The 25,868-nt window shown below is 36.1% G+C and overlaps 1 protein-coding gene across 3 annotated transcripts; it reads left to right on the forward strand.

Moving 5' to 3' along the window:
- Positions 1-225: 225 nt before the first annotated feature.
- On the forward strand, positions 226-25,606 carry LOC136849062 (uncharacterized). 3 transcript variants are annotated; one of them, XM_067121971.1, is made up of 7 exons: positions 226-789; positions 4,260-4,404; positions 11,717-11,780; positions 15,739-15,866; positions 16,141-16,254; positions 20,363-20,468; positions 22,628-25,606. In XM_067121971.1, the coding sequence occupies exons 2-7, from the start codon at positions 4,301-4,303 to the stop codon at positions 24,017-24,019; spliced, it is 1,908 nt and encodes a 635-aa protein (XP_066978072.1). In that variant the 5' UTR covers positions 226-789; positions 4,260-4,300; the 3' UTR covers positions 24,020-25,606. The 3 variants fall into 3 exon arrangements, with proteins under 3 accessions (XP_066978072.1, XP_066978075.1, XP_066978074.1); XM_067121974.1 differs by having other exon boundaries at positions 490-543; XM_067121973.1 differs by having other exon boundaries at positions 538-747.
- The last annotated feature ends 262 nt before the right edge of the window (positions 25,607-25,868 follow it).

Raw genomic sequence — 25,868 nt, forward strand, 5'->3', positions numbered from 1 at the left:
TGCACTCGATTTACAAAGCAGACTTCCTTTTATTTCCATTATATAAGGGAAATGTCATGTGTTAGATAAAGATTGTGATTTTGAGGAGGAATGGTGAAAATTGCGACTTTACATTGATGAGGAGGAAATAAAAAACTAAAAATGAAAACAAATAGTTTTGGATTTGTTTCGGATTTTCCTAACAGATATAAAGAATATGTTGGTGATGAGCCGGTATAAAAAAGTAGTACTATTAGCAAAATTGGTTATAACCCTTACCCTCTCCAGTGTTGAGACAAAGGATTTCGTCTATTCTTGAAGGCACATTAAAACGCAGAAATAAAATGGGAAATAAAACGAGTCAGAAGAAAACTGCGTAAAGAAATTAAACGTAAACACTATGTGTAGTTTGAAAAATTTATGGAATCAATAAAGAATATACCAGTTCTCTTACTGTTGTTCATATCGTGACTCTCGTGAAGTGTAGGGTACTGGGAATCAAAGTGGGATCATTTGTGTGTCTGTAGGGTGCAGAGGTCTCCGGGAGTTGGCAACACTGTTTGGGTTTGTTTACGCTGTTTTTAAATTTCTGGCGGATGGCCGGACACCTGGAAATGTAAAGTTTAGTTTTTGTAAATATGATTTAGTTCTCAAGCTCATGATTTTTTGCCACCAGTAATGGCCAAGATTGAAGATTGCTGATGTGACTTTGTTAAGGCGACTGGTGTCTTATGCCAAATCCCAGACAACAGACTGGATATCATAAAGGTAGCCTACCCTGGTGGTCAACCAACTGTTCTACGGACTACGGTACAGTATGCCTAGCCTGATAGTATTTGTTAATACCAAAGGTTATAGGACAGGCTTTGATTAGGCTGTGTTATCCTAATTTAGGATAGCTTATTCTAAGCTTAGGAAAAAATAATCTGATTAACTGGTGGTATTTTATCATAGGTTAAACTAGTTAGGCTTAGGCCTAGCCTAGTTAAATACATTACCCTACGTAAGTAAACGTGTAGCCTCCTGGATGATAGGTGATTATGACTAATTAGGCTTTGAAACAGTTACACATTTGACATGAGTTGGACCAGTAAAAAAAGTTAAAGAGATGAGAAACTACTCCATTCTGGTTATATGTTGAGGTTATGACCCTTCTGTTACCCTAGGCAAGGCTAGCCTCTTTGTCGCAAACTGATGGTTAGTTTGTAACTGGTTGTCATTGTCTATGAACACCGTGTTCAAAGTTGGCTAATTGTGGAAAAAATGAAGTAATTCTGCAGAAGAACTATGCACAGATAGCCTATTGTTTAGCCGGTAGAACTAGGCCTAAGCAAGAGCTCTGTATCAAATATAACCTTGGAAGTTGATTTTTCTATAGTATTTTGGTTACTTATTAAGAATTTACCTTTATTTTTTGTCAGTCAACTGCAATTAACCTGTAATTAACCTCAGAAGTTGTACACTGGCCATCCTGGAATGCTAGGATGCACAGTGTTATAGGGGAACTTTTGGTAAAAAGTATAGTGCCTTCCACCGGGGGGTCCAGGGACCTCCCCCTTCTTAAATTTATGGCTCCTTAATGACTTGCACATGCACAGAACCATTCCATAACAACAACATGGTGGTCTGGTCTTTCTCCCAATGTTTCCAAAGCTCCCTTTCCCAAAGGGTCCCTAACTGTGTTGGGTAGATATGAGGTTATTAACAATTGACTGACCATAAACACCACCTCCTTCGTCAGCAACACTAAAAGTGTAGGAAAAATCAATTTCCAAGGTAATAGTACGTGCGGAGCTCTTACTTAGAAATACCGTTTAGCCTATTAGCCTAATAAAATTTTTGTGACTGAACAATATAAAAGATGGTGTAGCTTATAGCCTAGGTGTTTAATGCAATACAGGTACCATCTTTTGGTTATGTTTTTACATTCATCCCAAGGGGCTAGTATTAAACTTGGTGAATTGCTAAAAATAGTTTTGACTAGGCTGGATGAAAACTTTTTTTTCAGAAGTAAGAAGCTTGTAGCCAAATTTAAACCAGAGGAACAAGCCAGGAGTGTTTGCGTAGCAACGCCTCCATTGAAAATGTAACACGAACTGTTTGAGCATCAGTGATCCATTCTTTTGGCAAGAGGTGTTATGTGGTTATTGTTGTATTTAGTTTTATGTAACTACCTTCCATTTGTAACTGTGATTACCTGTTTGGGTGAAATGATTGGTTGTTAATATCTATTCCATTTTTGTCATTGAATATCCTGGTTGTAGGATGATATAAATGCATCTTCTGTTGCTGTTTATTGGGCATTGTACATCATAGCAAGAGACTTGAAGAAGAGCGATACACAGTGATACAGTACAATACAATACAAAATATATGAGCATCAAAGCTAAGCAACAGTAAGAAATCATATCCTACTTCATGAGGTAGAACTTACAGAATCAAAGTCTGTGAGGTAGTTCATATAGGATCCAATACTAAACATTAAGTAACTTTGTTGTACTTATACACTGCAATATTTTGAATACCTATCAGCTGAACCCGTCCACCATACGAGAATTTCCCCCGCTAGTTTGCCTACAGTGTTACATACACTAAAATGTTATGACACAAATGTAAATGAAATGAAAGAATTCATCCCTCTACTGGCTCTATGTTTCTGATAATGGCATACGAAAGAATAATTTTTTCCCCTTTTGTTTCATACTTATAATCTTTACGATATAAAAATGCAAAATAAATTCTTTCATCTTTCCTTATTCTACATTATTTATTAATCTAATATGTTCATACAAAAAATGTGGATCATGAGATGGAGAAAGGGAAAGACTAGCTGATCCTCTGGAATACAAACAATTGCCTTTTATGTGGGAGTATATCTCAGCATGAGCTTGAATTGTTACCCATCTAGGATATTGGATTGTTTTCCACTGCCATAAATCCACAAAAACATCATGAAATGTAGGATTTGTTGCTGTATAGCCCATGTTCAAAATCAAGTAAAAAATAGCCTTACCTAGAGTACAGACTATGGGTCTTGCCTCAGCATTCTATACAGTTGACATTAGTGCATGTGTGGGTATGAATTGGAAAATTTATAGACATTAAGTTTTAGTTGAACACGCGGTCTGTCATTGGCTACACCTTACTGACTGCTTAAAATTGTATCAAACGTTTCAGCAAGTGAGCATCCTAACCAGACCTTCCTTTAACCTAACCTTACTGTAGGGCAGCATGCCCTGACTTAGCCAGGTGCTTTGCCCCCGCCACCTATTAGGTTAGGATGGAAGTTTTTGTTTGGACTTATGGATTGGCTTAGGGTACTCCTTAACGGTAGTAGGTTAGAATCATCACTTATTAGCCCATGAGAAACATCAAATGAACTGCTATTGGTGTGTTTTTCTTCTCTTCCTCGCTCTATCGACCAGAAAGAGAAACCCAGGTGTGGCGAACTCCAGTCAGTTCAGAGACTCACTCAGATTCCGCCCACCAATACGTGAGCCTTCCTTATGTTAAGGACCAAGGGTTTATATATTGTGTAGGAACAAATGACAAATTTTAAAAGTAATTTATATTTTTCCTAACTATACAAACCTGAGGTCCTTTACAGTTTTATTCCCACCTCAATTCACCCCTCAATCTGATACCTGGGCCAAAAGGCAAATTGTAATGTTTACATCTGGGCAGGCAGGACTCCTGCCACCAGATGGTAGTTAACTGCCTAACCACCTTGGCAAGGCCTAGCCACCTCGTTCGAAAGTTTAACAGCCTTTCCAGCTTTGCTGAAAGTAATTCCTTATGTAAAGGACCTATGGTTTTATATTGCCTAGTTTCAACCACTGCTTCCAGCTTGCACTAATAATAATCCTATATAAAAGGTTCCGGATTGTATATGGTACCTAGGAAAAATGAAAATTTCAGGTAGTACTTTAAAACTTGATATTTTTGTAGGTAATCATGTCTGGAGTTTTTTTATCAGTCACCTTTTACCAATCCTGCACATATCCCTGTTGCTGAAGGAAGAAGTGATGTCAAAAGTTGAGTGAGTGTGTGGGTTCCCCACCCTCTCACTCATCTACCCCTAGTAAACTACCTTGTTACCAAGCTTCAGTGACTGGTCCAGCTGTCATTGAAGGTATATCTTTATAAAAGACTTCAGACTTGGATATCTAAGAAAAATGCAGATTATCTTGACTTTGCACTATTTATTTGTTGTCAGCTTTTAATGTTAAAGCTGTATGTAATTTAAAATGTGTTTATTAACAGAGTGATTTGTCTTACAGAGAGACGTATGGAATAAAGTTTTTTGGAAACAACAAGAGCAATGGAAGAAGAAAGTACAAGTTTTTTCACTCGCCTTCGCCAACTGTGTCGTGAAGTGGATCTAAGCATAGGACCTTTGAAAGAGTCTTTAAGCCTACCACCTCGGTAAGTGATATATATACAGTAAACCCCCTATATTCACGGTCTCACTATTCATGGACTCACCTATTCGTGGGTTTCTCTGTGTAACTATATATACACATTATTTGCGGAAAATTCGCCCATTCGCAGTATTTTTCACTGAGAAATATTCACTAATTACTGTATTTTCATATCATTTTCATGATTAAATGCACTTTTTGTGATAAAACTATTAAAATTCTCAGGTATAAGCATTTTTTTTGTGTTTAAACTATCAAAATAGGCAGTTTTAAGTGTTTTTGGAGGGGCTTTAAGTATTTGCGGATTTTTAGCTATTCGCGGAGGGGTGCAGTACGCATCCTCTGCGAAATACAGGGGTGTACTGTACATATATATACAAAGTAACATACTAGAAAAACTATTGCTTTGTAAATTACAAGCACCCATTTCTTGCAGAAAGATAAGCTACAGCCATTTATGTAGGAATATTAGTCAGTGTGGGGTGGAATTGGTTGTTGAAACCTGGTAACAAGGTAGTTAACTGATTCTAGGTGGATGACTGGGGGAAATCCCCAGTCGCCTGCTGTCATAGAGCACTTTTTCTTCAGCTCTCAACTACCAAGTTGAATAAGAACAGGTGTAAAGGATGTTAACGTGTATTTAGCTGTATTATGCTTTTGGTGTTGTAACCAGTTTTGTTGTTCTGCCTGTGAGCCAGTGTTTCCTCATTTACTCCTGAGATTCAAGGACTGTCTTGAACTTCTGTTCATATTTCTGCCAAGGTATGCAGAGGAGAGTCTGATGCTGCTTCCTGCTTCTACATGTCTTTTGTAGCCAAGGAGGGTAAGACTCATGAATAGAGTAAGGTGAAGAAACTCTAGCATATTTCATCTTCCTTCTCCTTGTCCTCTTCTTCCTTCTGTGGGAAGAAGAGGAGGAGGTCTTAAGAGCCCTCCTTCTGCATGGCAGCCCAGATACCTCTCACTCAAGCTCAAGGCCTTATTGTGGTGGCATCCATATTCCAGACTGAATAGGAGGTTACAGGAGTCAGTGCTTTCCTGCCCACTCTTGTGACAGGGCATAAGACATTTCCATTTGGAGAATCAACTTGTCAGTCAGTTGCGAGATGACTTCCCACCCAAAAGTTAGTTTCTTACATAAAAGGCAGTGCTTTTTTTTGTATTTTCATAGGTATACAAACCAAAGTTTTTATCCCAGATGCCAAGGGAAAATTGCTTGTTGATGGCAGGCAAGTTGGGGTTCCCCCCACTCACCTACCTACCTCTAATTAACTTCTATATTGCCAAGTTTCAACAACTGATTAGAGCTCACACTGAGGAATACTATTACCTAAGGGGCAGTGGTTTGTATGCCTAGAAAAAATACAAATTACTTTATAATTTTGTGATTTTTAACCGTTTGTTAAGTGGACTGGTGTACTAATGCTTGTCCAAGAACTGTATTTTTTTGTTGCTTGAGTTTTTCATCCTTAGTCTGTGTTTTGTGCTTTTTATAATTGTGGGCATTATTTATTGCTCTCATTAAAATATACCATTAATAAATTCTGCTGCTTTAGTAAGTTGAATATTTGTTGATGTATGTTTGTGTACCTACTAGCCAGTATTTTTATGCATCGTGGGGTGTCTTGCAAATATAAAAGCTTATACATGTTATCTCTGCAGTCTTTAGCTCCTTCAAGATTGAGATTCATTACTTGAACTGGGCATGAATAAAGATACATAAAAGCAAATGGTGTAGCAGCCAGATAAGGGCACTTAGAGTTTTGTCCTTGTTCTTGCTACGAAATCCCAGACACTGGCCTACAACCGTAGTCCTCTCTAAGGGGGGGAATCCTGTAGGGTCCCATGTGGACCCCACACACCGTCATCTCACCTGGCTTGCTAATCTCCTCACAACAACATCTCCGCACGCAAAACACACGGACATGAGAAACACAGCATACATCACGCATCTTTTATACATATATCTCCATTCATATTATTGTCATGTTAAATGTATCTTTATTACCATATGCATTACAATGTCAGCATTTCAGACGTATGTTATGCCTTGTATATCAATTTATATGTATATATTCCTCTGTCAACAAACACAAATGATTGTGTGGTGACCTCTGTTTTCGATCACCTAGTGTCAGACGCTACATTTCTGCTCGCAAGAGTTATTGACCTGTCTGTTTGTTGTCTGAATAAATTTGTAAGTTTGTAGACGCTGACTCTTACTCACACCTTCGCTACAGGCAAAAATGAGTTATGTTCATATCCAATACTTCTCACACTTTATCTAAAGGAGGCAAAGCATAGACTCCCAGGTCATCCAGTGCTTGAATAAAGATTGCTGTCTTCCAGTTTGCTGGTCTCAAGAAAGAGAGAAGTAAGTTAAGGTTTTATCAGGAAAACGAGCCAAAGGTGTCCCACAGCCTCCCCAAATATTGGAATGCAGCAGACTTTTTAAGGGTGTTCTGGAGGGGACCTTGGTGAAGTTGAGGTTTCATGGCCTTTGTGTAGGTGAAAATTGAGCCTATTTGGTGACAAAGAAGTGTGGTTTGGCTTTGACACCAATACCCTTGTTAAGTTACTGCTATCATAATGTCTGTCATATTCTTCCTGGATTGTTCATCATTGGAAGATTGATGGCTTAGATAAGCCACTTTTAACTCAAGTACAGTAGTTGATATGAGACTTACAAATTTATATGTAGTGTGGCCCCCAGTCATTTGTACAGCTCCTTGAGGGCACTGGCATTAAGTAGAATCATCTGCTAACATGGTTCTTGTGTTAACATCAATAAGATACTAGTCAGGTCCTCAGCCTGAGGAAAAAGTGCTTGAAAAGGTGTTCTTTTGCATTTTAGTACACAGCTCATCCTAGATGAAGCAGAGGAAAGCATGTAACCAGGCTCTCTTCAAGGAAACCACAGATCAAAGATGGATGACTCAAAAACCTGGTTCAATGCTGTGACCCTCAGGAAGTGACATAATCAAGACTGGAACACCTGGCAACACTGATTGTTTCATGTTAAGAGGCAGCAGATCATCTTTGAGGGACATCTTTGGAAATACTTCATACAAAAGAAACAGTTCCACTGGACAAAAGATCAACTGGTCAGGTAAGACAGGTCATACTGGGAAAAGCCACCTTACCTTGATGGGTAGTGCATTGCTGAAAGAAATCCTTGTTAAAACTTGACATCTATTTATATTACCTGGCTTAGTTGGCCTGCCAACTTGCCTGTGTATAACACCTTTGTGGCAAAATATATTGAACATGTGAAACATACAGTATTTTATTGTAAGAAACTATACTAGTACTGTTTTCATTGAGTGACAGTAGTATTGTAAAAGGCTGATAGTAAAAATGCTGGAATTACTGATTAAAATGCAGTCCCTCTAATGCTTTCTCTTGTGAGGAAGACATGAAAGGAAACAAACATGAGTCAGAAAAATTAATGATATTGCTTATGTAAATTTTTTAGTAATAATATGGAAGGCACTCATTTATGACTTGAGTTGATGAAAAGATAATGAAAATTTCAGAAAGTATAGTAACTTAAAAATGCAAATGTACATTAACTGATAAAAAGAAGATGTTCACTTTACTGACACAGAGAAATATGAATACTATGCAAAAAATATGTTTTTTGGTAATGAGGGCTTGCCAAAACTGGTTCTTCAATAGGAAGACAAAAAAAATGAAGAGACTTCTAGTTAAAATGAACTGGAACATATGAAAAATCTAATACAATTACCCAGTATGTAGAAACATAAAGGTAGTGTAGAACCAGGAGGTAACTAACACTGAAAATGTGAAAGTGAACGGACAAGCTTACCACTCATAACTAGATAACGCTATTAACACTTCTCAAAAACACTGATTCACAAAATCATAAATAAATATAAAGCTTGAAGTTAGCAGAAAGGTCAGATACATAGAGACTGACAAGTACGATATTTGTTAGTTCTGTTGACTGACCTAGGTAAATAAATACTAAAAGCACTGGAGAACAGGAAAGCATATTGCTAACTACAGAAAATGTACTTACAATACTTCTCATTTGCCACTGACTATCCAGAGTGCAGTGAATGGTGACTATGAAAAACTTCACCTGTGAGTTTTAACTGAAATCCTCTTAATGCAGAAGGCAGAGGAGAGGAATTAACATGAATGAATATTTGTGTGATTATGAAACAGAATGTCATATAGAGTAATTAAATCCTAAAACATCAATCAAAGTAAAGTGTAGGAAATTGTTGCCTTATTACCAACAGGGGAGGCAAAAAAGAGACTCTTACCTGATGGGAACTTCAGCATCTATTAGGTGCATGCACAGTGCTGCTGACCAGCAGACTATTTTCTTATGAATGGGGAATGAACCATTTAGGAAATCTGTTGACAATGAATTTTGGCTAAATTATACATAATGGTTATGTTGTGAAATGAATCTATTTTCCATAAGGATCCAGGGCCTCTGCAGTTGCATTCTCCATGGCTAACTCCACAAGGGGTCTGAGAGAAACCTGGCTAATCTGAATCCACTCAGAAATGGCAATTGTCTGGATCTTCCTGTAATCCTTGAACACCAAAGGATGATCCAGAACTAAAAAATACAGAAGGTAATTTTTGGTGGTTATGAGATTCCCTCCTTTAACCTGTAGCTAGAAGGGAACATTCTTCAGACACCTCACAGGTGAGAAGTCACAGAATCATTGGCAGAATCCTACTGCAGATCAGAATTTAATTGTTTGTGAACTTTCCACCATTGTCATACAATCAATTGCCCTAAGTTCTTGCCACATACCAAAGTACATAGAACTGGAGAAGTAGATGACTGGTATGCTGTAGGATTAAGACTGTTGAGGAAGTCTGAAACTCTCTCACCCAGATTTTAAGGAAGATGAAGACTTAATCATAGGCTTGAATGCCCTTGAAAAGGCAAAGTGGCTGGTGACCTTCAGGATAGTGTTGGAGTCAGGGTTAAATAGCTCACAAAGAAAGGAGACTGCACTATTGCCTCATCAGCTTGACTGCATGATACTTGGGGGTACCACGTGTTAAAGAATATTTAAGTGGCTATTTGGAATGGTTTTCCATTTTTGGGCTCTTCATGCAAGAGATAATCAATAAGCCATTTTTTCCAAATAAAAGATGCCACAAAAAATTCTGTTTAACATCTGTTAATCATTATCTGCATTTATAATTAGTCAAATTTTTGTTGAAAATCTGTACTAATATAAAATACAGTAAGAGTAGCTTATAAGAAAACATTTCTAGTGTTTAACTTTATCAGCTGACTTTAGTAACCTTCCCACCAACGAGACTATGGACAGCTATGAACTGAGCTTTATGAAAAGGGTATTAAAAATATGACATATAATTGGGATTAAATTGACTCTAAAGGCAAGTGGTTTGTGTATCAGTATTTCATGTTTATTGTTATAATTAAGGTTTATTTTTGTTTTTGTTTTTGTTTTAAAGTACACACATATATATATATGTTAAACCCTGTCACAGTATTTTAAGTTTAAGGTTTTTATATTAATTATAACTTTGATAAGTACTGTATGTGAATTATAGCCTGGTATTTTGATGTAGGTTGCCACTTGAAAATACAATTTTCCGATAAGTAACAAAGACCCTGTAGTACAGTCTGTACATGAAAATTTCCAAGAGATCTTACAGCTAACGCAGTCCTACATGTTCGTAGCCTGAACTAAGCTGTACTTCACACTTAACTCTCAGTTTTAAAGATTGTATCTAAAATGGAACTTAGCAAAAAACCATCATAATGTTGTTGATGAATATAGTAATCTGATAAGTTGAATTGTGTTAAGTTAAGGTTTTAGTGTATTTTTAAGATGTTAGCATTAAAGGGTGTAGACCACTCTTGCATAGGTCTTATTAGTTTTTTTTGGACTAGACTGGGCTTGTTCAGTGGAGCTTAGAAGTCATGTCAGCATTTTGGAAAGATCCCTGAGAAGATTACTAAATCATTTAGATTGGATCTGTTGTAGATATTGAAAAGTTTCACTAAACCTCCCTATGAACCCTTGGACCAGACTGAAGATAATTTTATGGTGTTTGATTCTTTGAGATGGGTAAACACGTCATGAACTCTTCAGGAAGATTACTCACACTAAGTTTAGGAATTTCATAGGTTTTCCCTGTGAAGCTGACTTTGTAGGTTAGACACAAACTCTGGGCAACCATGCAATTTCTTATTCGTTAGCTTATACCAAGAACCAAAAGGATCTTTTACTTTGCTCAGTTAGAGCTGTTCATCTTTATCTTTGGAGGCCCAAGAGCACCAGAGAAGGTACAACCAGTCTCTTTATTGTGTCAGGATGCTTCAGGAAGCAAGTGTTAAGGAATACAAATTCTTAATAGGCAAGTTAATTTGAGATAATGTGAGGGATGTTGACGTTGGACAAGTAAAGGTCCTTGCCAATGAGATCAGAGCTTTATCCACTTTGCTTTTTAAATGGAATCAGTCTCAATATGAACTCACTTTTAAAGGAGGGCACTTGTAGGTGAAAAGCAACCTTTGCAAGGCTCTTATTCTTTATAGGGCAAGAATTACCTGCGTTTCAGGTTTTGGACTAAGTAGCATCGTCCAGTTCACACTAGTATTCTTCTCATACCACATTTTTGGTATACTTCAAGTGACAGGATCCCTTGGTTATTGACTGCTATGTCTCACTTGTATTGTAAGTGCTTAATCTTTTCCAAGAACACAGAACATAGTTACAAATGTCTTTCTTTACTGTCTTTAGCTAGGTTTCTTTCTTACAAATAAGACACTTGTTCCTCTCAGAACAATGTGTTTAGTTTCAAATCTCACCCTTAGGAGCTCTGATGGCTCCTAGTTCCCTATCAGCCAGTTCTAGATTAAACAGCAGCTTGATCCATCCCACCTAAGTTGCAGTTCTTGCTTATATGTAATGGATTTGTGGTGAAGCAAATTTAGATTTTTCAAACAAAATTTCCTTTTTCTTACAAGCCCATAACTTATAACACAAAGTTCTTGCCTCAAACCCCTCTTGTGTTCCCATAATTTACATTCCAGATTACACAAAAGTGAGGCAATTAACTGCTGGGAAGCACATGCATATGCTATTGCCTCTTTTGTTTAACAAATTTTATGTGTAGGGTATTTGACCACAAATGTGGGCTAATTATAAGTCATGTGTTTTGTATAATAAAAAAATTTATGAAAAAGTAGATATAATTTTTGTGAAACATTATAAGCAATATTGGATTTGTAAATATTAAACTCATGTAGTGTTGCCAGACCTAATCTTTTTCCCTTAATTGCTCAGGGGTGCCCCACATTTATATGACAGAGGACTGAATCGGCTAAAGAAGGAGGTTCAAGATTTGAAAGTAAGTGCAGTATATGTGTTTCCTGGAATATAACTGCTTGACCTTGAAGTTTCAAGATCAAGCAGTGTTATTTTGCACCAAAATTTATTACTTTATGGTAGCTTAAACTGTAGTCAGTAATCTCCAGATACTTCACAGGTGGAGAGTCTCCCTTTCTGCCTGTTTGAATGTGCATCCATTTTAGGCTTCCTTGGTGGTAAAATTGGTCATTTTTATGTTTGGTCTCTCTCTCACTCTCACACACACAAACACACACAATTTTGCTTCTCCAGATTTTCATTAAGTTATTAATGGATACTCTGTCAATTCATAATTCATTCTTATCTAATACCATTTATGCAAACATGTAACCTCCTAGTGTTTGGTGGTGGTAATTTACTCTTGTTGTTTTTAGTTTTTCTCTTCATCTGCCTATTGATACTTGTATGGGCCTTATCCTGCTTCTTTGTGAGAATTTTAAGTAAAACATTTGTCTTTTGAGCAGCCACTCTTTTCACCTTTTCATTTGTTTTTTATTCAAAGCTTTGCTGGCTTGTATTGTTATGGCTGTGTTGGTGTAGGTTTGCTGTCATATTTACCTGGCTAAAATTAGAGTTTTCATTAATCTTTGTTTTTGTTTACATTTGATAATAAGCTGTAGTTCTGTTAGTGAGTTTGTAGCTCTAATGTTTTGCTTGTGCACAGTATGTAAGTTTGCTAGTGAGCTTAGTTTGTAAGTGTCTAAGTTTAGTTTTATCTTCTTACTAGTGTATCTCTCAAAGTCAGGGTTCCTAATCTTTTGCTTAGTTCTAGTTACATATGTCCATTTCATTATTTAGTTGTTTGGCTGACAGTGAAATTGACTACTTTATTCACCATTTTTTATGCATTAATCTATTGCTTTTTTTATAACTATTATTTTTATCATATCAGTTTTTGCAGTGTAGGTGTGTAGATGCCCCTGGCAGACAATGTAGGAGCTTTATGGTTGGCTTTGAGAGGAACTTATATTTGCTTTGTAGTTCTTGTAGGTGCCTCTTGAGATTTGACAAGTGAGATGTGCAAAGATTAGTCAAAGCCTCAATGAGCTTTCTATAACAAGAGCATACATTTTCAGCACTGTAAGGCATCTGGAGAAAGGGTATTTCTTTAGCTTTAGAGTCCTTTTCCAGGCCTTTGTCAGTGCCTGCTACCTTGAGTTTATTAAAACTGAAAACTTCTCCTAAGGCCTCTTAGACTAGTAAGCCTAAGAATCATCCCTGCCATGCATAAGCAGATGGAGGAGAGTCCCCAAGTCTTATTGGAGAACCTTCTGGAAGATTAGGCATTGAATTCAGAGCCCCATTCTCCTTGTTAGAGGTCAACTTCTTGAGATATTTTAAAGGTTATATCAATGAGAAAGGAGATTCATGCTGCCCCTGTGCAACTCTGCCTGCCCACTACTGCAGGTGGCAGTCCTGTTGGTGCTGGTAACTTGTAACACACCTGTTTCCCTAACAGTCTTTTAACTCCTTTTGAGTTGTTTTGCACTGTTTTTAGCACTTCATGGTTCAAGAGGATTAGTACTGCACTGGACATTCAAGCTTTGCTCCTGCCTCATACAGTTCCCATTCATCTGACATTAAAGATAAATCTAACAGACATCACTGTTACTCTTATGGTTGCTTATGTGGCTTATCATGTGATATAGATTTAGCAGTTCCTTCAAAGGGAGTTGCTTAGGTGACTGAGGTCATGAAGAAGTCAGAAATGCTCTTCAAAGCACTTTACTTTTCAGACTGTGGGATGTGGGATGCTGCTTCAGTTAGCACACCTACCCCTAGTTGGTTATTTCTGGAGGTGAGGTTGCTCCAGTCTCCTGTGCCACAGCTGTAGACTCGGGTAGGATGACACAGATTATTTTAAAAATCTTCAGGCATAGGGTTCCATAACATGTTGAAGATAGTGGTACACCTAAGATCTGAGCTGATCACAGTGTGGAGTTGCACCATGCTACTCATGCCAAAGATTCAAGCCACTTGTGTTGCTCTCATGTGTCAAGGGCAGTATGACATCACGGGCACATCTTGTGTTACTCATGTCATAGCTGACTTGAGGAAAGGGCAGTACAACAGATTATGCCCCAAAGTTAACATCTGCTGCACTCCTGAGATCAAATGGTAAGACTGCAAAAACCCCTAAGGGGTTTGAGTTTCCTATGTCAGTGGCAGCAGAGGCTATTCTGCATATTGTCTCAAGGAGAATGGAAGGTAGGTGAACCAAGTTGGGTTATGAGAAGCCCATGTTTATGCTGCAAACCTTCTGTCTCCCTGAGGCCAGATTCTGAGAGTTCTTTTAATGGGCAGATTGTACCAATTCCAGGATGCCTTCTTCAGGTTTAGAGCCACTTTCCAGGGATGTCTCCTCTGCTTTCTAGAATCTTCAGTGATTTTGTCTCCTGTGGAGGCTGATATGAATGATAATTTCTTAAGAGAATTCAGGTAATTGGCAGAATTAGATTTCAGGTAATGTGGGACAACTTCAGAAAAGTACTATTACAGTAGTAGCCCAGATGATTTGGTGAAAGCTGGAATATTGGTTTCTTCCCTGGAATATGCATCAGTAATGAGTATTGAGATGTTACCTCCTTTGCCTGCCAACTCTGTCTTGAAAGAAGACTAATATGCTGGCACCTTTAAATTTGATGCTTTGAATGGCTAATGCATTGGGCATCACTTTCCTGTGCATTTAGTCCATGCTACTAACAAGTCTCTGGTCAGTCCATTGTCATCTTGGGAATTGCAAAAGGAGTGACTTAGGTCTGCTCCTCACCATTATATTTGAGGGAGACCCTCTCATAAGTTTCCTTGTTTGCTAGCAAGATTTTGCTTCTCAGCCCTCTTGAGGCTGAATACCCCAGAAGGCACAACTGCCCTCTCAGCCAGGAAGGGGGAAGAAGTTGTCTTACAGGTCTTACATCAGTTGCTGGAGAAACTGAGGGTGATTGCCTCCAGAGCTAATTTAATTTTGCTCTTGTGTGGAACACAGAGATGTTCAGTTTTATGGATAATGAGATGAGGTTGATGAGAGGAATAGGCTATAGAAGTAACTTGAACTGAGAGGGTTCTCCAGCAGCCTTTTTGTAGTTCAAGGTGCTTAATTGACTTGTGAACCAAGTATTGTCGTTTTGGTTGAAAACTTTTGCCTTGGTTCATTGCTGAAGGGAAGAAGACTTTGGCATTGATCAACCTGAAAGATGCTCACTTTCAGGTCCCATTCACAAGTCTTTGAGGAAGTTCTTCTAGTTCTTATGTCAGGGCAATATGTTCCAATTCATAACTTTTGTTTTCTTTTGGCAAAGGCTTTGGATGTCCTCACTCACTTCCTAGGCTCAGTTTTGATTAGGCACACAATTGGGGTATCAGGTTGTTAAGTATTTTGACAGCTGTATGATGATAACTTATTCAGCTGCAGAGTTACACAAAAACTTTCGATGTCTCATCATCCTGTTCCATTATTTAGGCTTAGTTATCAACTGGGCAAGTTGGATCTACTTCCATTCAAGACAGTCATTTCTCTGAGGATGGATCTGGACTCATATGTTACCTTAGTTTGTCCCATTCCTGACATATCAGTAGACTTAGCATGTTACTGTTGGAGTTCCTCTTACTTATAGCTCCTCCTCCTCAGTTGTGGTGGAAGGTACTTAGTCAGCAGCCATTTTTACTTTATATTGGTAGTTTTAATTGTGAATATTATTTTAATTATTGGTTCTATTTGTATTTTCATTCTTGTATCTTTTTATATGTTTTATCTAGTTTGTAGAGTTTTTGTAAAACAATCCATTTAAATATATTTTCACTGATTTTTATATTTTTGTCTGATTTCACCCTTATGGAAATCTTGTATAATAAAATGGTCTACCCAGCCGTGGCAATATTTTTCATCATAAAATTAAGCTTAATTAGAATGCTTATATATTTCCTGTTCATTTTCCCAGGATATGAATGAAGAGATGAAAAAGAATCAGAGGTCTTTGCAAAATTTTTCCAATTGGCTGCAATCCATGCAAGAGTTTGTTGACAAGCAAGTAGATGATGTTGACAAATTGGAAAAATATCTTGTTAAGTAAGTATGATTGAAAATTTGTTTATGTTTTATAATTCACTCATATTTTTTACTGTCGATATCTTGATACACGAAATGGTATTTTGTATGTAGTACATATATTTCATCATACAGTATCTGTTGTTTGCTACTGTGCATGTCGAATTATGTTCTGTATATTAGGGCTTGTTTAATTTACTTTATTTAATGGTTGATCAGTTTTGAATTGTATATACATTGCAGCATATACATTTATGCTGTTGTTCTGTTAATTGTATGTTTTATTTTTTGACAGGTTTGGTTATGTGCCAGTTGAAAAACCTGCCACAGCAGTTGTCATTTCAGCCTCACTGAATCAGGAAGTGACTGTGAGGAAGCAAATATCTTGTAGCAAGGACTTAGAATCAGAGTGAGACTTTTGCTTGTATTTCTAAACTAGTAATTTTTAAAGGATTATCTTTCCTTGTGAATTTCATTGCAATTGAATTATACTTTGCTGTTGAGTACCTGGCTAGATTGCCTTAGTTTGGCTATTAAAGTCATGTTACATTAATTTATTTGGCTATCAGGTCTCTTGTGAAGTATGTCTTATAATAGTTCAACAGATTTTGATGAAACTTAGCAAGGGAATTTTTGAAATGTTTCTTTAAAAGAGAATGTTTGTAGGTAATTAGAAATTAATTCTACAGATACTGATTATTAGTGTTCAGTTAAAAGGCTGGTTAAACAGAGGTATTCCTCCTATTAAATACTAATTATTCTTTGTGGTTTGGCTAAACCATTTAATAATAATAATTTTTTTTACTAAATAAAAGGATAGTAGTATGGGTAAAATATTCTAATTATGGTTATAATTATTGCTTTGTTGTTTTAAGAGTGTAATTATTTGCTGAAATCTTTCGTATTGCTAAGACAACCAAAGATCATGGTTCATAGTGCATTTTCTCTGGATAGGCTGGTATTAAGTGTAATAAAGGAGACACAATAGAAAGTACAGCGCAGTATTCTTATACAAATACGGAGACTTACTTTTGGTCTTTCTGTTAGTTGCAGTGATTAGGCATCCGGAATTGGCATAGTTCCTATCAGACTGGAATGATGGGAAACTACCATGGTAGTGGAATGTTGCTTTACTACTTGCATATAATAGTTATGTAAAGTCTGGCCATGATTTGGAGCAGATGTGCTAAGTATTTGCTGCACATGTTCACCTCCTTAATTTTATCTCAATTTCTTTAGGTGGTTGTTGATATTTTACATTTTCTTGCAGTTATTGCACCTTGGATTATTGTATTTTAAATTTTCAAGTTTCCACGTATGGTACAAAACATACCTCATGTTTAACTTGTATGATAATACTTAATGAGCATGGGTAAGTTGATAGTTTAATTCCCTTTTACATCTGATAAAGACTAACCTCACTGATTAAGGTATCCATTCCCATGGCAAAGATTATTCCCATGCTTGGTTCACAAAACTGTTATTTATTAAGGGCTAAATGCTTTTGTGATTTTCTGTTTTCATACTTTCATTTGACAAGGTCAGCATAGTGATTAATATTTATTACTTCAAATCTACTTTTCAATAAATTGTAAGGTCAATGATTCCCACTGCTGATTTATTTGAGTTCATATTGCTGTCTTCACACCGTGTGATATTCAACATAAATTCTAAGATAATTGGATGGGTAATGCTGATGGTTTTAAAAAATTGTGCTTATACTCACAACAAAATTACAACAGCAAAATCTATTTTCCTTGCCTTCTGATAGGTGTTGTTTTGAGTTGCATAGTTTTAGGCACTAGTGTCAGTGTTTGGGAGTTCCTCTGAAATGATATCTTGTTTATCTGTGAACTTTGGTTGGCAATTTTTCGTATGGAAGACATTCTTGCATCAGGATTACCTTTGGAAACTGACTTGCAGTATTCAGGAAGTTGTTTCAGGACTCAAAATCCCACTTTTTGTATTTTTAAGGATTACTATTTGCTATACTTTAAGGAGCAGTAATATATAGTAAATAATTATGTTATTGCATTATTGATAGCTTTTGACAAGCTTTTTTGTCATGTTCACTGCTTACTGTAGTTTTGATAGTAATAATGTCTAGTCAGTAATAGTAAGTGCAGTTTTGAAGCTTATAGGTAGTCTTTGTGCAAAGCATTATTAGGTCATAAGTATATTATTACTGGATTGTTTTAGCTGATAGGCTGCTCCTCAGTTAGAGTCAGTTAATCTCACTTAGAATGTGGACTGAAAGCCACAACATCTGGAAAAGTAGCAGAAATACAGAGGGCTTCAGTTTCTTTCTGCTGGAGGTTACTAACCTGATTCATATCCCATGCTAGACTTTAGCTAGGGTGCTCTTGGAGAGCAAAACCCCAAAATAATATCTCCAGTGGAGGCTTGTTTCAAGTTAATCTGAAAGACAGTAAGCTGACCCATGTATAATTCATGCCCTATATGCTGGCTACAAGAATCCTCTCACTCCAGGTCACCTGTTAATGTTTTTTAGGAGAGGACTGACCTTGACTTCTCATGTTTTTTTATCTGGCTGTGCCTGTGATCGGGCTCTTGGCCATTGCAACCATGGCATTACTCCTGTTTGTGGCACTGGCTGTGACCATTCAAGGGCCGGGACCTTCTTGGAGTGTGCACGTCCTTGGGTTGACATAGCCCATTCACTGCTTGAGACAGGCAATGTGCACTCTTGCTCACTCACTTGGGTATCAGTTTCCTTTCTAGGGTGCAAGGAAAGTAAAGGTGATTGCGTTCGATCACTTTTAGTGTCTTTGAACCATGATTCTATATATATATATATATATATATATGTATGTATGTATATGTATGTGTGTGTGTGCACTCAGAAAACTTTTGTGTACCATACTGTGCTTTATTGATTCCATTGTTTGTAGTGATTTTGATTATAAGCAGCTGACAACTTCCAATGAGACTTTTTTCTGTAAAGTTCCCTATTGATAAATTTTAAGAAAATAATTAGTGTGGTGGACTCCGCTCATATTGCAGTGTTTTGATAGCATAGCCCCTGTTCGTCCTCAAAGTTACACTCATGGTCCCCCCAGGGCTTCATAAGATAGACCCAACCAATTACAAAGAATTCTATTATAGCTGGTCTTGGCCAGAATAGTGCTTGGTGGCATAGTGATAGAATATAAAGGACTCAGGACAGGAGGGCTCTATCTCCTGTCCTTCAACGATTACCTAAGCTTTACGTCACTCACAAGTCAGCGCCATCTCCATTACACTCTGGTCTGTCCAAGAGTTCATGAGTCCTCAGGATGTGCTCTGGAATTGTGTTTGATTACGCAGTTTATTCCACTTTACATTCAAGCTAAGTACTTAATTTTTTTGTTTCTTTTTAACGCAGGCTTATTTTGTTTAACACAGATTTGCAAGGTGACATTAGAGTGGATCACTAGGCTACACTGTAATTGCTGTGCTATTTTTTCTTGTTTAACACAGATTTAGCATTAAGGCAATAATATTAGACAGTTTTGTTATTGAAACTTATTGTACAATGCCCTTTTAACATTAATAGATAATTTGACGTATTATACAGTGCCCTTTTAAAATTGATAGATAATTTGAAGTTACTGAAAGGGTAAATCAGGGTAGCCTAACTTTCTTGTTTAGGAAACATAGCTGTGAGCTTAGTTCCCACTCGTGCTTGGCTTACGAGCCTTGTTGTTTACTAAAGGCCAGTATTTCCTTTGTAGTATTTTATATTCAGACTAAAAGGTTTTGTGATATCGATAATTCCCCAGTTATCCTTAAAATTGGGGTTCTTTCCAATTTTTAAGGAATACATTCATGTGGATTTACTTCCAACAGGCATTATTATGCCAATAGTAACATCACAGGTGTTGAGCATTTGTCGTGATGTTTATATTTTACCTAAGAGAATACAAAAGTATTTTTTCATAATGTTGAGCTTTGCCAAACATTTGAAAATCTTGAAGTTACTGATTTTTTACATTTTTGGTATGATAACTCCAATAATTATTGATTTTATTTATGTACCAACTAACGGAGCCTATAGCCTAGGCTACATTACCTTTACCTTGTGCTTGGGAATAGACCGGATAATCATTGGTTATGAAATGTGTAGAAATATACAGTATGGATATCTGTTTAGTTTTGTCTTAATTGAGTTGAGAAGTCATTGGTGAGTAAATCCTTTGACAACGTTATTGTAGTAATTGTGAATTCATCTTACACTGTTGTATTGATCTTCCTTCTTTGAATCTTTTGGTTTTATTGACTTATTGTGTATTTACATATGGAATTCCATGTACTTGGCAAGTTTAAGGTACAGTCTGGAGTATACGAGTAATGTGATTATTTTTAGTATTCAACACCTTGAAGGCTAAAATTAGTTTTATGAGACAGATGCTACCATATATTTATTTTATGCAGTAGTACTGTAACTGGATAGTTACAGGTCATAGAGCTATATATATATTTACTATATATTACTAAACTTATGGAAAAATTTTCAGGGCTGCAAGATCAGAGGCAAAATCACAGTCTACTACATTATTGGATAATAAAGATTGTCAGTCACTTAAAGAGAAGAAAATTTCATGTGAAGTTAACTGTGAAAAGGTAATGTATCAAGTTTGAGTATATGCAGATAGAGGGAACCAATTACTAATGATGAAGAATAGGTTAGTATTTTAACGGGATATTGGGCCATTAATTTTTTTTCACAAGGGAATAAAAAATTGATTATTCACTAAACTAGCTGGTAAAGAAATAATCACCCAAATGTTTTATGTATATCGCATCTGGAAATGCAGTTTCCCTGTGAAGAGCTGTCTGTGCTACTCAGTGAAAGTGAGCCCTAGAGTTGTATGACAGGCATTATTTCACTCAATAAAGCTTACCTCTTTAGATTTCATTACTTAACAGACAAGTTTATAGCTATAGTGTAATCCTAAATGTGTCCATATTACTCTATGTACAGACCTCTTGTTGTACTCATGCTAAACTCTAATGCCTGATTCATTATGTGTGTTGGTTAATAGCCATCTGAGAGAAAAAAGGAAATGATTCATTCTTGCAGTTGCTGTGCTGCCATTAAAGGCACTCTCTCAGTGACCACAGTAGTAACATATATTGCCATGAAACTGTGTACTTGAGAGAAAACCAAAGCACAAGAAAGTTAAAATCAAGAATGTTTGGAGACCAAATCTACGTCATAGCTAAGAAATCCTCTTACCTCCAACCCCATCCCCCAAAAAAGGTCCCCTCACTTCTAGAATTACAATTCTTTCTCTATCAAAGTCTTATAACTTCTTGCCAGTCATGAGGTCCTCCATTGATAAAGTTTTAGTCAAACTCAGCACAAATTTTTGCATAATCCTGGTAACAAATGCAGGTAGTAAAGGTAATTAAGCAAAATGTATAATGTGTAATATTATTATTATTTTGATTCCTTAAGAGTTTTTATATTAAAACCTTATGGACATTATTTAATGAAGGTTCCATAAGTTACATTTCTTTTATTTTCCATCCATAAATGCAGTTCTAAGATTGAAAACATATAATCTTCTTGGTGGATATAGCAGTTCATTTTCCATAAATGGAAAACATTGTATATTAAAGAAAATTCATTTTTCATAGAGGCAAGGTTTATTTTAGAAATAATTAATTTTCCATAGGTGCAAATCATTTTTTATTACAAACAATTCTTTTTTCCTAGCTGAAAGATATATCTGCGTACTGGGTTTATTTTCTACAAGTCCTTCTAGTAGTCATAGTTGAATCTATCAGCCCCTCTATCACTGACCTCACTGGATAAACCACTATTGAATCTTGTAATTTGAATTTTGTTAGTCGTGGTTTTATAATCCCCTTAATTTTCTAAAACAAATTTCTGTTTTGTATTATACCCCATTGCTTCAAAAATGTCTCTTTTCGATGTCCTCATTTGGTGAGCCATTGTCAGATAATATATAAAGATTGCTTCAACTCAACTTTTCCTTTTGTAATGCTGTTTAAGTTTTATTATTAATGGATAAAATCAATAGAGCAGTTTTTAAAGGCATTTTATATGGTGCTGAACAAATAGCATTTTGGTAATTTCTATGGAACTATGCATGCGGCAGTTTATTTGCATATATAATTGTACAGTATTTTAAGAGTTGAAGCATTTAGGAGTCAGGTACAAGATGCAAATGAGTATGTAATCAGAATTTGCACACCTAATATCAGAAGGTGGATGAAGGCACTTGTACACTGGGAGTGGCATAAGTAAATAAACCAAAGAAACTAAGCAAGCTGCATGAGGAAGTTTCAACCTGTTCTGGTTAATATGCAGTCTACAAATTTTATGTCTAGATGCCTCGGTGGCACCCCCGTCGGCATTGCAGCTGATTGCTTTTGCTTTTTGTTATATTTTTATGTGATATTGTTGAAAATTCCCTAAGAGGCATACTGATCATATCCCTCCACATATTGTACAACAGTCATCTTTTCCAGCATACAAAATCCATATTTTACAAGGCATCTTACCTCAGGACCAGGTAGAGTACATTTACATGGTAGAAATAATTTTTCTGCAGTTAACAATAAATTTTGAAGCTTTTACTAGCTTTAGCAAACACCACCACAGCAATATATATTTTTCAATGCTACAAAAGACAGGTGCTTTGTAAACTGTAATTTATAGTTAATGATTCCAGTCTAATAGTGTAAAATTTAAGCAATATTACACTATATTTTGGTTGAATTGATTGACTAATTGTTATGTTTAATTTCAGGTGATGAACAAACCTGATTTAACGGAGTATCAGAAGACTCCAACATTAGGCAAAATGAGACCAGCATTAAGTATAAAGAAAAATGCTGATGCAGGTTCATATGGAAGTGGTCTAGTGACTGTAGAACAGTGGTTACAAGGAGTAGATAACTCTAGCCTTCAAGTAACTCCTGATGTGGTACGGGTGAAGAACTTGCCTATGAAGAAGCAAGAGATTAACCATGATTGTGACAAAATGCCCAACATTATATCAGAATCAGTACCTGATGACACAGGAGTCATCTCAGAATCTCTTGAAGTTTCTCAGACGCCTGTCAAGAATGACATCCCAACTTATAAGTCTTCCACTGTTAATGTCTGTGACTTGCCAGTAGAACCTAAGCTCTCAGAATATGCCACTCAGTGCTTGAAGTCAGTTGCTTCTAATATCAGTGGCTTGCCAGTAGAACCTGAGCTCTCAGAATATACCACTCAGTTCTTGAAGTCAATTGCTTCTAATATCAGAGGAAATAAAGCATCTTCTCAAGGGAAAGAACTGTACAGCAGTAACATTCCAGGTACCATTAGTAACTCTGCAGAACAATCTGATCACAAAGAACCATCTCATTTTTCTTGTAATGAGGACATATCTGCTCAGAATTTAGTTGCCAAAATGGATTACAACCCAGAAAAACCAGTTCTTTCAAACTCAACTGCAGAATTAGCATCAGGTCACGGGGTGAATGAGTCTCGAAAAGAACCTCTTCTCTCTTATCAACTTTCTAAACATGGTACAAAGATTGAGGTAGAATGTGAAACACCCAAGAAACCATATGCCTCTGAATATGCAATAGTGAAAGAAGTGGAAATTAGACACCCAGAAGAACCAGTATTATCAGCCCAAATGATTAATAGGAACCACTCTGTTCATGCTGACATAACAACCACCAAGGAGCCATTGTTGTCATACCAGTCTAACGAAAGTGAGCCTGTGAACAGTGATAGCAATAGAACATCAGAAAATCTTATTCTCTCTCCCGATGCATTACCTATGTTAAAGTCTACTAATTCATCTGATCATCTTGGTATTCAGAAGGATTTTCCGGTTTCACCTGAGTTATCCGACATAACAGTGTCATTATTATCACTACAAAATAGAGTGGATGGTCAGGATTACCCTAATCAATATTCCCATGAAAACAGCAAGCCACAGTTTTCAAGAAATGGTAAATTAATTTCTCAAGTAAGACAGAAGGAAAATGATGTGAAAGGCTCTAATGGTGTGGAACCTAGTGGCAGGAAAAACCTCTGGCTTAGTTCTGGTGCTGCAATGGAGAAATTTTCTATGGATGCATTACCACCTTCACCTCAGCTTTCAGAAACAACTATGAAACTGCTATCACGTATAAAATAAAATTTCTTAAAGTATATTGTTGTAAATTGATACTGTAAATTGCAATGCAGTATAAGGAGTGGATTGTTTCTTTGAATGCTAATTGTTAAGTTTAGTAACAATGTGCTCATTATATAAATAAAAGGGAGTTTAAAATCAAAGGTTTTTCATGCTGAGACTTAAGTAATATGAAATAAGTTAAAAATAATATTTTTTGTATTTCAAGATATATGCATAACAATGACGAATATTTCAGTGGTCATTAAGTTGCCAGAAGGGAAAGCTGACCATTATTGGATTATATTTTCCCATTTATAGATATTTTATTTTAGTTATCATCATCTTTTTGAATTGTGTCTGTCATTAATCATATTTCTTGCATTTTTTCCTATTGGTGGCCAGTCATATGGTTTGGGTAACCTGCTTAATAAAAATCTTAACATGTCTGCTTTGAACCTTTCTTGATAATTGCTGAAGGGTTAATGCCCTATAACACTTTACAGTTCATGGTGGAGTTTGCCATGAATTCCGTCCATTATGTTCACAGTTTGGCATAGTAAATGAATTAATCATTTCAGTATTTATGAACTGGATAAAAGGTGACTTGTAGAATTCAGTGTTGCAGGTCTGTGCACATTATCATTTCCTAGTAAACAGTGCCATTAGGTTTGGAACAGGATTGTTATGTTAGTAAATGAAGCTTGTTACAACATGTTTCTATGATTTTTATTTTGAATGGTCAGGATGCATTATGTACTTTGTAAGTGTGTTTTACAGATAGTTATCTGATTATTTACAGACTTCACAAAAGAAAAAAGATTATAAATTTTGAAGTGTAGTTTTAAGTATCATTTTTAGTTGTAACCTACTTCTTTGCTATACTTAAAATAATAAATATATCCAATTTTTAGTTGGTGTATTTGTCAGTTGCTTATGGCCTCCATGATAGGTTGTGATTCTCATAAACTGCCTCAGATATTGATTTCTAATACTTCAATACATCTTTAACTCCCTGCATAATGGGCAACATTTTTACTAGAAACTAATAAAATTTGATCATTCTTCATACACAGTATTTCTTCTAAAAATGGTTTTACTTTGTCTACGTATTGTTTTTATAATTGCTTGCTTTGTGCTTTTTGTGGATAAAATTATTTTCCTGTTGTTGGTGTGGTTATTCTTTTATGACAGATTGTATCTGATTGATCTTAAGCCATCATAGGAATTTAAGGGAACACTGAAAGTATTGAATACATTTTAATAAAGTTCCTTTGTTTTTTCTTATATGGCAGAAGATCCTCGCTATGTATTTAAATGTAATGAAGTTCGGATGCTGCAAATATTTTAATTTGAATTTTGTAGGGTAGACAGTATGTTTCTAATGAGGAAGTATTATTACAGGTACTTGTGCTTTTTGATAGGAACACTTTTTGATGTTGCCTTTAATGTTAGAAAACAGAAACCTTTTGTTTTTCCATGTGTTATAAAGCACATGGTCCTGTGAAAGATAGTTCAGTAATTATCTGCTTATTCTTATAAAATTCAAGTTCTTTACCTGTGTTTAGTAATTCGTGTAATTGTGAAGGCAAATACATTGTCTCTTTCAAACCTTTTTTGATTTTGAAATAATTAAGGATTATCTGGTACAATATGTCATAAAGAAGTTACGGTACTGTATTACCAAACGAAAGTCCAAAATGAAGCTGGGGTGCACTGCAGTTTGAGTTACAATGCTTGCTTAACTAAGCTTGATGTGAAAATATTGGACAGGTCTAATTATAAATCTTTTATGAAGTAATTGTTTTAGGTTACTAATTAACTCACTCCTTTTATAAGAAGAAACTTTTTGCCAGTGATCTGATTATATTTT

This window comes from Macrobrachium rosenbergii, chromosome 20 (genome assembly GCF_040412425.1).
Source record: "Macrobrachium rosenbergii isolate ZJJX-2024 chromosome 20, ASM4041242v1, whole genome shotgun sequence".
Lineage (NCBI taxonomy): Eukaryota > Metazoa > Arthropoda > Malacostraca > Decapoda > Palaemonidae > Macrobrachium > Macrobrachium rosenbergii.

What these genes read in the sequence shown, in the direction of transcription:
- LOC136849062 (XM_067121971.1), top strand. Translation starts at nt 4,301, where the DNA reads ATGGAAGAAGAAAGTACAAGTTTTTTCACTCGCCTTCGCCAACTGTGT. An exon ending in TTGGAAAAATATCTTGTTAA is followed by an intron (nt 15,867 to 16,140) that starts GTAAGTATGATT and finishes ATTTTTTGACAG; the next exon opens with GTTTGGTTATGTGCCAGTTG. An exon ending in AGCAAGGACTTAGAATCAGA is followed by an intron (nt 16,255 to 20,362) that starts GTGAGACTTTTG and finishes AAAAATTTTCAG; the next exon opens with GGCTGCAAGATCAGAGGCAA.